The sequence below is a fragment of the Melozone crissalis genome, unplaced genomic scaffold (assembly GCF_028551555.1).
Source record: "Melozone crissalis strain CALT ecotype California unplaced genomic scaffold, PUWL_Pcris_2 ptg000198l_1, whole genome shotgun sequence".
Taxonomy (NCBI): domain Eukaryota; kingdom Metazoa; phylum Chordata; class Aves; order Passeriformes; family Passerellidae; genus Melozone; species Melozone crissalis.
In genome coordinates this window covers 2,370,471-2,381,620 of record NW_026535962.1, presented here as the reverse complement: position 1 = coordinate 2,381,620, position 11,150 = coordinate 2,370,471, and the positions used below count along the sequence as shown (strand labels likewise).

At 58.1% G+C, this 11,150-nt stretch overlaps 1 protein-coding gene across 1 annotated transcript; it reads left to right on the top strand.

Moving 5' to 3' along the window:
* Nucleotides 1-1,125: 1,125 nt before the first annotated feature.
* PGC (progastricsin) lies at nucleotides 1,126-8,280 on the top strand. The gene is made up of 9 exons (XM_054293926.1): nucleotides 1,126-1,181; nucleotides 2,118-2,271; nucleotides 2,796-2,913; nucleotides 3,908-4,026; nucleotides 4,744-4,943; nucleotides 6,089-6,211; nucleotides 6,325-6,469; nucleotides 7,255-7,353; nucleotides 8,128-8,280. The coding sequence occupies exons 1-9, from the start codon at nucleotides 1,126-1,128 to the stop codon at nucleotides 8,278-8,280; spliced, it is 1,167 nt and encodes a 388-aa protein (XP_054149901.1).
* The last annotated feature ends 2,870 nt before the right edge of the window (nucleotides 8,281-11,150 follow it).

Below are 11,150 nucleotides of genomic sequence, written 5' to 3'. Positions count from 1 at the left end.
AACCTGGAGAACATCACTGAAAAATGAAGAGAAGGAACCTTGGAGAAATGAGGGAGAACCTGGGGATCTCCTTGGAGGAAATGAGAGAAAGAACCTGGGGACCATCCTGGAAAAAGCAAGAGAAGGAACATGGGGACCCATCCTGGAGGAAACAAGAGAAGGAACCTGGGGATCACCTTGGAGGAAATGAGATGAGGAAACAAGAGAAGGAACTAGGGATCACCTTGGAGGAAATGAGAGAAGGAACCTGACGACCATCTTGGAGGAAATGAGAGGAAAAACTCGGGACCACCTTGGAGGAGACAAGAGGAGGAACCTGGAGAACATCATTGAAAAAGGAAGAGAACGAACCTGAGGATCACCTTGGAGGAAATGAGATGAGGAACATGAGGACCATCCTGGAAAAATAGGGAGAAGAACCTGGGGATCTCCTTGGAGGAAATGAAAGAAGGAACCTGGGGAACACGCTGGAGGGAATGAGAGGAGGAACCTGGGAATCACCCAGGAGGAAACAAGAGGAGGAACCTGGAGAACATCATGTAAAAAGCAAGAGAAGGAACCTGAGGACCATCCTGGAGGAAATGAAAGAAGGAACTGGGGATCACCTTGGAGGAAATGAGAGAAGGAACTGGAGAACATCATTGAAAAAGGAAGGGAAGGAACCTGGAGACCACCTTGGAGGGAATGAGAGGAGGAACTGGGGACCATCCTGGAGGGAACGAGAGGAGGAACTGGGGACCATCCTGGAGGACACCACAGGAGGACCCTGCTGTTCTCCATCTCCTCGCCCGTGCCCTCCCCGCCTCCATCCCTCTCTCCAGGGGCGGAAGGCGAGCAGACCAAAGCCTTTCCCAAGCACCGAGTCCCTTTGTCCCGCTGCAAGGGCTGGCGAGCAGCTCCGGGGATTTTGGCCAGCGCGGCCCGGACACAGCGCGGTGACGTCGGGTCCCCGGTCCCCGATAAGAGCTGCCCCTTATCTCTCGCTGCCCTTTGATGGGGCCGATCCCGCAGCGTCCCGGGGCACAAAGCCGCCCTTGAGGCCGGCCCGGATCAGAGCCGGCGCTGCCTCCCGGGATAAAAGCGCAGCCCCGGCGGGCTCTGCCCCTCCCGAGGGCTGCGGGCACCATGAGGTGGCTGCCGGTGGTGCTGGCGTGGCTGCAGCTGGCCCAGGGCGCCGTCAGGTGGGTGACAGGGACAGAGGGGATGGCGAGATGGTGGGAGCGAGGAGGATGCGCGGGGGGCACGGAGCGGGGCAGATCCTGGGGGATGGAGAGATCCTGGGGCAGGGAGAGATCCTGGGGGATGGAGACATCCTGGGGGATGGAGACATCCTGGGGGATGGAGACATCCTGGGGCAGGGAGAGCAGAATCTGGACAACGAGAGATCCTGGGGCATGGAGAGATCCTGGGATGTGGAGAGATCCTGGGAGAACATGGAGATATCCTGGGCATGGAGAGATATGGGACATGGGGAGCAGATTCTGGGCAGGGAGAGATCCTGGGATGTGGAGAGATCCTGGACATGGAGAGATGCTGGGGCATGGAGAGCAGATCCTGGGCAGGGAGAAATCTTGGGCATGGAGAGATCCTGGGGCATGGAAAGATCCTGGGCATGAAGAGCAGATTCTGGGCATGGAAAGATTCCGGGACAGGGAGAGATCCTGGGGATGGAGAGCAGATTCTGGACAATGAGAGATCCTGGGAGATTGAGAGATGTTGGGATGTGGAGAGATCCTGGGATGTGGAGAGCAGATTCTGGACAACAAGAGATCCTGGGGCATGGAGAGATCCCGGGAGAGCATGGAGAGATCCGGGGCATGGAGAGATCCTGGGCAGGGAAAGATCCTGGGTATGGAAAGATCCTGGGAGAACATGGAGACATCCTGGGCATGGAGAGATCCTGGGGGATGGAGAACTCCTGGACATGGAGAGCAGCTCCTGGGATATGGAGAGCAGCTCCTGGGATGTGGAGAGCAGTTCCTGGGGATCTGCAGAGCTCCTGGACATGGAGAGCTCCTGTCCTGTCTCAAAGGAGCCCAGAGACCAAGCCCTTTGAAAATGCTGAAATCTTCTTCTTTCCTGCTGTGCTCTGCTGTGCTCTGCCTCTGCCTGTGCAGGATCAGCCTGAAGAAAGGCCTGTCCATCCGGGACCAGATGAGGGCAGCTGGGGTGCTGGATGATTTCCTGAAGCACATCAAATACGATCCGGTGAAGAAATACCAGCCCAGCCAGGGCTCCGTGGTGAGGGAGCCCATAGCCAACCACCTGGATGTGAGTGCCCTCCCTCCCAGCTGCCTCAGCAACCTGGGCACCCCTGAGCCTCCAGCAGTGAGAAACTGCTTTATCCCCACCCTTAAATTGCTTTTCTCCCCACCCTTAAATTGCTTTTTCCCCACCATTAAATTACTTTCCCCCTGACCCTTAAATTGATTTTTTCCCCACCCTTGAATTGATTTTTTCCCCAACCCTAAATTGTTTTCCCCCCATTCCTAAATTGATTTTTTACCCACCTTTAAATTGCTTTTTTACCCACCTTTAAATTGCTTTCCCCCCCCCACCCTTAAATTGCTTTTTCCCCCACTTTTTAACTGCTGGTTTGAACCCCAAGGAAGTTTACACCCAGCCACAACGAGCCAGGCTTTTCTGTATGAAACAAACCCACAATAATGATTTAATATTTCATTTTTTGGGGGAAGTAGAAGCAGGATAAAAGCTCAGCCTGGCTGGGGGATGCCAGAGGGGCGCCTGCTCTGTCCCTGATCCCATGGCCAATGAAAATTCCCTTTTTTTCCCAGTCCTCCTACTTTGGGGAGATCAGCATTGGGGAGCCCCCCCAGAAGTTCCTGGTGCTCTTTGACACCGGCTCCTCCAACCTGTGGGTGCCCTCCACGGACTGCAAGAGTCCTGCTTGCTGTGAGTAGCCCGGGATGCTGTGAGCAGGGACGTTCCTGCTCCTGGGAGTAATTAGTGCTCACTAATCAGTGCCAATTATCTCAGGGCTGCCGGGCTTGAGGCTCCATGTGTTTCAGAGCACCCCAAAATGGGTTTAGGTGCCAGTGGGTGCCCAAAGCCACATCCTTGTCCCTGTTCTTCCCCTGTCACCTTGGGGATATCACAATGCCAGAAAAATGACCCTGGGATGCTGGGCTGGGGTTGCTGTGCCTTCATTGGGAAGCTCAGAGCCCTCAAATCCCCACAGCCACCCCAGGGACCTCAGGGATGCTCCCTGGCCATCCCAGGGGTCTCAGAGGTGCTCCCTGGCCATTCCTGGCAATCCCACTGATGGAGCACCCAGAAATGAAATCCCACTGCAGAACAGGACCTGCTCCTTGGGGATTATCTCAGGGAGGTTCCAGCAGTGAAACCCCACTGATGGGGCACCCAGAAGTGAAATCCCACTGCAATACAGAACCTGACCCCTGGGAATTATCCCAGGGAGGTTCCAGCAGTGAAATCTCACTGCAGAACAGGACCTGCTCCTTGGGGATTACTCCAAGGAGCACCCAGCAGTGAAACCCCACTGATGGAGCACCCAGCAACGAAATCCCACTGCAGAACAGGATCTGCTCCTTGGGGATTATCTCAGGGAGGTTCCAGCAGTGAAATCCCACTGATGGGGCACCCAGCAGTGAAATCCCACTGCAGAACAGGACCTGCTCCTTGGGAATCACCCCGAGGAGCACCCAGCAGTGAAACCCCACTGCAAAAAAGGACCTGCTTCTTGGGGATTATCCCAAGGAGCACCAAGCAGTGACATCCCACTGATGGAGCACCCAGAAATGAAATCCCACTGCAATACAGGACCTAACCCCTGGGAACCACCCCAAGGGAACGCCCAGCAGTGAAATTCCTCCTCATGGCATTTCACTGCCCATGCCCAGGGCTTTCCCTCTTCTCCCTCCCCCAGTCAACCACGCCAAGTTCCAGCCCAGTGCCTCAGCCACCTTCACGCCCAGGGGCCAGTCCTACAACGTGTCCTACGGCAGCGGCTCCGTCACCATCGTGCTGGGCTCCGACACGCTCAGGGTGAGTGCCCAGGGCCAGGTTTATGGAGAGCTGGGTGGTTGGGGTGAGTGTGTAGGGTAGCAGTCATAGGAGGTTAATGAGCAGGAGGAAGATGATGAGGGATGTTAAAATTAGGGCTCATTTGGGTCCTTTTTTGTCTAGGGGCGTTATTGGTTGTTTTGTGACTAGGCTGTTAAACCATGGTTGGAGGGTTGAGAGTCGGTTAGTTGTCACAGACATCTTTTCATGAAAAACCCTTTCCTTAGGATTTTTCCTCCTGAGAAGCTGAGAGGCCTCAGGAACAAAATGTAAACAATGGTTATCTGCTACCGTGGGATGCAACACATGCCTCTGTGATTGGTTTCATAGAGTTGTTTGTAATTAATGGGCAATCACAGTCAGCTGGCTCGAGCTCTCTGTCCAAGCCACAAACCTTTGTTATCATTCCTTTCTATTCTTAGCTTAGCCAGCCTTCTGATGAAACCTTTTCTTCTATTCTTTTAGTATAGTTTTAATGTAATATATATCATAAAATAATAAATCAAGCCTTCTGAAACATGGAGTCAGATCCTCATCTCTTCCCTCATCCAAGAACCCCTGCGACAAACCCAGTCACCAGTTGGCCTTTGGCTGTGTTTTACCCCAATTCCTGGGTTTTTTTCCCCAATTTTCCCCTCTGCCTGGTGCTGTTGGCACCTTGGGAGCAGCAGCCCCCCCTCAGATCCCCTTTCCCTGCAGATCCAGAGCATCACAGTGACCCAGCAGGAGCTGGGGCTGAGCCAGGAGGAGCCCACGCGGCCGTTCTACTTCGCGGCCTTCGATGGCATCCTGGGCATGGCCTTCCCCTCGCTGGCCGTGGGGGGCATGGCCACGGCCCTGGGGGGCATGCTGGAGCAGAACCAGCTCGCCGAGCCCGTCTTCAGCTTCTACTTCTCACGGTGAGAGCCCTGCAGGGCGCTCTGAGTGTCCTGGTGTGGCCTGCCCTCACGTCCTGGTGTCCCCTATCTGCACGTCCTGGTGTCCCCTATCTGCATGTCCTGGTGTCCCCTGTCTGCATGTCCTGGTGTCCCCTGATCTCATGTCTTGGCCCCCTGCATGTCCTGGTGTCCCCATCCCTCATGTCCTGCTGTTCTCTATCTGCACATCTTGGTGTCCCCTGCCCGCATGTTGTGGTGTCCCCTTACTTTCACATCCTCATGTCCTGGCGTCCCCTGCGTGTTGTGGTGTCCCCTGCCCTCATGTCATGATGTCCCCTATGTGCACATCCTGCTGTCCCCTGCTCTCACCTCCTGGTGTCCCCTGCCCTCATGTCATGGTGTGTCCTGCCTGCATGTCCTGGTGTCCCCTGCATGTTATGGTGTCCCTTACCTTCACACCCTGATGTCCCCTGCCCTCACATCCTGGTGTCACCTATTTGCACGTCCTGGTGTGCCCTGCCTGTACGTCTTGGTGCCCCCATCCCTCACATCCTGGTGTCCTCTGTCCTCACATCCTGGTGTCCCCTATCTGCATGTTGTGGTGTCCCCTGCACATCCTGCTGTCCCCTGCCCTCATGTCCAGGTGTCCCCTGCTTGCACATCCTGATGTCCCCTGCCTGTACATCTTGGTGTCCCCATCCCTCACGTCCTGGTGTCCCCTATCTGCACATCCTGGTGTGCCCTGCCCACATGTCCTCGTGTCCCCTGCATGTTGTGGTGTCCCCTGCCTGCACATCCTGGTGTCCCCTACTTTCACATCCTGGTGTCCTCTGCCCTCATGTCCTGCTGTCCCCTATCTGCACATCTTGGTGTCCCCTGCCCTCATGTCATGGTGTGTCCTGCCTGCATGTCCTGGTGTCCCCTGCATGTTATGGTGTCCCTTACCTTCACACCCTGATGTCCCCTGCCCTCACATCCTGGTGTCACCTATTTGCATGTTGTGGTGTCCCCTGCCTCACATCCTGGTGTGCCCTGCCTGTACATCTTGGTGCCCCCATCCCTCACATCCTGCTGTCCCCTGCCTGTCCCCCTGAGGGTTCCTCGGGCACTCCCCCCTCTCCATCCCACGTTGACCACAGGGCTCTCCTGGCTCTGTTTCCTCACAGCCAGCCCACCTACGACTACGGGGGCGAGCTCCTCCTGGGGGGCGTGGACCCCCAGCTCTTCCAGGGGGACATCACCTGGGCACCGGTGACACAGAGGCTCTACTGGCAGGTGGCACTTGAGGAGTGAGTGGTGTTTGCACCCCTGGCCATCACACCCTGCTCTGCAGGGCTCCAGGCCCGATGCTTTGGGTTTGGGGGTGCCCAAAGCCACGTCCTTGTCCCCATTGTCCTGCCAGGGTTGCCATCGGGCAGTCAGCGACCGGCTGGTGCAGCCAGGGCTGCCAGGCCATCGTGGACACGGGGACATTCCTGCTGACCGTGCCCCAGGAGTACATAGAGAGCATCCTGGAGGCCCTGGGAGCCCAGGAGACCAGCTATGGGGTGAGTGTGGGGGTTTGGGGGGGTCTGGAGCAGTGGGGAGCCTGCGTGGGAGTCAGAGCCCTGGGTTTGACCAGGTCCTACAAAAACTCAGGTGGCACCTGCAGGAAAAGGGACTGCAGGGGGACATCAGGCTGAGAAAGGTGGGGATGCTCAGCCTGGAGAAGAGAACATTGTGTGGGAACCTCACAGCCCGTCCCAGGATCTGAAGGGGCTACAGGGAAGCCAGAGAGGGACTTGGGACAAAGGTCTGGAGTGACAGGGGAAGGGGAGATGGGTTCAGAGTGAAAGTGAGGGAATTTAGGGTTGATGCAGGGAAGGAATTCCTCCCTGTGAGGGTGGGGAGGGGCTGGGGTGATGTCCCAGAGCAGCTGTGCCATCTCTGGCGGTGTCCCAGGCCAGGCTGGAGCACCCTGGGACAGTGGGGGGTGTGGGACCCATGGTGGCACTGGATGGGCTTTGAGGTCCCTCCAACCCAAACCATTCCAGGATTCCATGGGCAGGTTTAGATGAGATTTTGGGAAGAAATCTTGGGAGAGGGGCTGGGGTGGAATTCCCAGAGCAGCTGTGGCTGCCCCTGGACCCCTGGCAGTGTCCCAGGCCAGGCTGGAGCCCCCTGGGGACAGTGGCAGGTGTCCCTGCCATGGCAGGGGTGGCACCGGGTGATTGATTTAAATTCCCTTCCCACCCAAACCGTTCCATGATTTTGCGGTGTGGCGCTTCCAGGGGCGGGGTGTTTGTCCCCCCATGCCCCCTGGCTGCCATGAGCCGTGTCCCTGTCCCCTCAGTACGCTGTGGACTGCAGTGACACCCAGAGCATGCCCCAGCTCACCTTCGGCATCGGCGGCGCTCGGCTCGCGCTCCCCCCGAGCGCCTACGTCCTCGACGTACGTGTGGGGTCTGTGGGGTCCAGCCCAGGGTTCCACAGGGTTCCGTGGGTACTGGGATCCATCCCCAGGGTTCCCAGGGTACCAGGAACATCCCCAGGGTTCCTGAGGCTCTGGGAACGTCCTGAGAGTTCCCCAGGGTTCCACGGGTACTGGGAACACCTCCAGGCACTGGGAACATCCCGAGGGTTCCTGAGAATTTCCCAGGTACCAGGAGCAACCTGAGAGTTCCCCAGGGTTCCCTGGGTACCAGGGGCATCCCAAGAGTTCCCAAGAGTTCCTAAGGCACCAGGAACATCCCAAGAGTTCCTGAGGGTTCCCCAGGTACCGTGAACATCCCAAGTGTTCTCCAGGCACTGGGAACATCCTGAGAGTTCCTGAGAGTTCCTCAGGTACTGGGAACATCCTGAGAGCTCCCAAGAGTTCCCGAGGCACTGGGAACAGCCCCAGGATTCCCCAGGGTCCCCCAGGTACCAGGAATATCCCGAGAGTTGCCAAGAGTTCCTGAGGCACTGGGAACATCCCAAGGGTTCCGAGGGTTCCCCGGGTGCTGGGAACATCCTGAGAATTCCCAAGAGTTCCCCAGTCACTGGAAACACCCCGAGAGTTTCCCAGGCACTGGGAACTTCTCAAGCATTCCCGAGGCACCAGGAACATGCTGAGAATTCCCATGGCACCGGGAACATCCCGAGCAATCCCGAGGCCCCGGGAAGATCCCGTAGCTCCAGCAGTGATGCTCCCCCCGTGCTGACCCCCCGTTATTCCCCCCTCCAGAGCAATGGCTACTGCACCCTGGCCATCGAGGCCACCTACCTGCCCTCCCAGGACGGGCAGCCCCTCTGGATCCTGGGAAACGTTTTCCTGAAGGAATTTTACACCGTCTTCGACATGGCCAACAACCGTGTGGGCTTCGCGCCCTCGGCCTAGGGGAAGCAAATTCCAGCCCCTCTGCCGGCCCACGGAGTGCCACAGCATTCCCAGGGACATTTCTGCTCCTTTCCATCCCCATCCCTCGGGATTTGTGTGCCCATGGATCCTGTAGCAAATAAACCCTGACATCCCAAATGGTCTCTGAGCTCCTGGGTTTGTGGGGAGCAGCTTGAGGGGTTCCAGGGCTCACAATTCCCTTTTCCAGAAAGGTAAGTGCTGGGATGAAGCCCCAGGGATGGGATTCCATCCCCATCCCTCGGGATTTGTGTGTCTGTGTGCCCACAGATCCTGTAGCAAATAAACCCTGCCATCCCAAATGGTCTCTGAGCTCCTGGGTTTGTGGGGTTCCCTGGCTCACAATTCCTGAGGGGTTCCCTGGCTCACAATTCCCATTTCCAGCAAGGTAAGTGCTGGGATGAGCTCCATGGCCCGGGATAAATCCCCTGTCCCCACCTCCAGCCCTCGGGAAGCCTCAGAGTGGAAGCCCCTGAGCCTCCCTGCAGCTGGAGAAGCTTTGCCAAAGCCCCGTGGTGTATCCAGGCGGGACCCTGAGGCTGTGAGGTGAGTCAGGACACCCAAATGACCCCTGAGCCCTGAAACGGGGCTGGAAAACCGCACTGGAATATCGGGAATTGGGAGGAGGTGTGCCCCAAGGGGATGGGGAACACCCCGGACAAGGGAAGGTTGGGTGACCCCGCTGTTTCCCAGAGTTTCTGAGAAGTTCTTTATCACCAGAGCTGAGTCAGGACACCCAAATGACCCCTGAGCCCTGAAACGGGGCTGGAAAACCGCAATGGAATATCGGGAATTTGGAATACCGGGATGGGGAACCCTGGGCAGGGGGAGGTTGGGTGACCCCGCTGTTTCCCAGAGTTTCTGAGAAGTTCTTTATCACCAGAACTTCTTTATCACGACACCCAAATGACCCTTGAGCCCTGAGAAAAGCCTTGGAAAACCTCATTGGAATATCGGGAATTGGGAGGAGGTGTGGCCCAAGGGGATGGGGAGCACCCCGGGCAGGGGGAGCTTGGGTGACCCCGCTCTTTCCCAGCACCCAGAGTGGTTTTTTAGGTTTTTAGCAGTTCTTTATCACCGGAGCTCGCTCTCAGATGCGTTCGGGGCTCTGTCACCTCCCGGGGGAAGGACACAAAGTCAAAATATTGACACAGGCTGAGCGCGCTGAGACCGAGATTAGGAGGGCACCGACAGCAGGGAAGGGCATTCCTCATCCTCCTCATCCTCCTCCTCTTCCTCCCTCTGGAATGGGAATTTTCTGCTGGAAACAGGGCGGTGGTGCCCAGCAAAGGCTGACCGCGTCCCTCTGCTCGTCGCTCTCCCCTTTGCTCCCTGCAGGACCTGCCCGGACCCATCGGGAACCTCGTGGGGATTTCCCGAGCTTCTGAAGGATTCCCAGCATCATTCCACGGCCAAAAGCTTGGATGGGAGCTGGACGGCTCCTGCCCATTCCCAGAACACCAGCAGCAGGAATTTCCACTTGCTGGAAGGGGCGTGTGCGGCTGTGCCTTTGTTTTCCGGAAAGCTGGAGCTGGGAGAAAAAAACATTCTTTAATTGGGTGATAACGACGGCGTTTGGCTTTTGATCGGCGTCCCGTGTTCGGGCTGGGGGTCAGGAGGGGAATCAGGGTGGATGTGGGGACACTGCTGCCCTGCCAGGGTCACAAACAGCTGGAGGATGGTGCAAGGAGTGGTAAAAACCTGGTGCGAGGAGCTCCGTGAGCCCCGTGTGGTGCCAGTTCAAAGGGATTTAGGATCCTGCTCCAAAGGGATGTGGGATCCTGGTCCAAAGGGATGTAGGATCCCAATGCAAAGGGATGTAGGATCCTAATGCAAAGGAATGTAGGATCCTGGTCCAAAGGGATTTAGGATCCTGGTCCAAAGGGATGTAGGATCCTAAGGGATGTAGATGTAGGATCGTAGTCCAAAGGGATGCAGGATCCTGGTCCAAGGAGCTTCACGATCCCCCCTGGTCCCAGTCTAAAGGGATGCAGGATCTCCCAAAGGGTCCAAGGAGCTCCACGATCCCCCTGTGATTCCAATCCAAAGGGATGCAGGATGCTGGTGCCATGAGCTCCACGATCCCCCGTGTTCCTGACAGAAAGGGATGCACCGTCCTGGCTCACGGCACTGCACAACCCCAGCACAGCGCTGCCTTCACCTCCCACCCCATCCCTCCTCTCCCGAGCCGTTTTTGGGGTGGAAATTCCCACTTTAGAGGAGAAAACACACATTTTTGGGGAGGACGCTCCCCCGTTTCAGGGCAGGAAAGCGCCGAGCCCGAGCCCCGCCGTGGCCGGGCGGGGACTACAAGTCCCGGCAGGCGCGGACTGCAGCTCCCGGCGTGCCCGGGACCGGCAGCGCTGCGAGGGCAGCGGAACGGGCCGGGCGGGCGCTGCTGCTGCCCTCCCTCGGCACGGGGCCGAGCCGGGCCGAGCCGAGCCCAACCGGGCCGGGCTGCGCCGAGCCGAGCGGAGGAGCGCGACAGAACCGAGCCCAACCGGGCCGGACTGCGCCGAGCCGAGCCGAGGAGCCCGACGGAACCGAGCCCAACCGGGCCGGGCCGAGCCGAGCGGAGGAGCCCAACAGAACCGAGCCGGGCCGAGTGGAGCCGAACTGAGCCGAAGAGTCGAATCGAGCGCAGCCGAACCCAGCCGAGTGGTGCCGAACCGAGCCGGGCCGAGCGCAGCCGAGTGAGCCGAACAGATCCGAACCAAGCCGAGTTGGGCCGAACTGAGCTGAGAAGAGCCGAGGAGCCGAACCGAGCCGGGCCGAGCGCAGCCGAACGAAGCCGAGCCGGGCCGAGCGCAGCTGAACGGGGCCGAACCGAGCCGAGGAGCCGAACCGAGCCG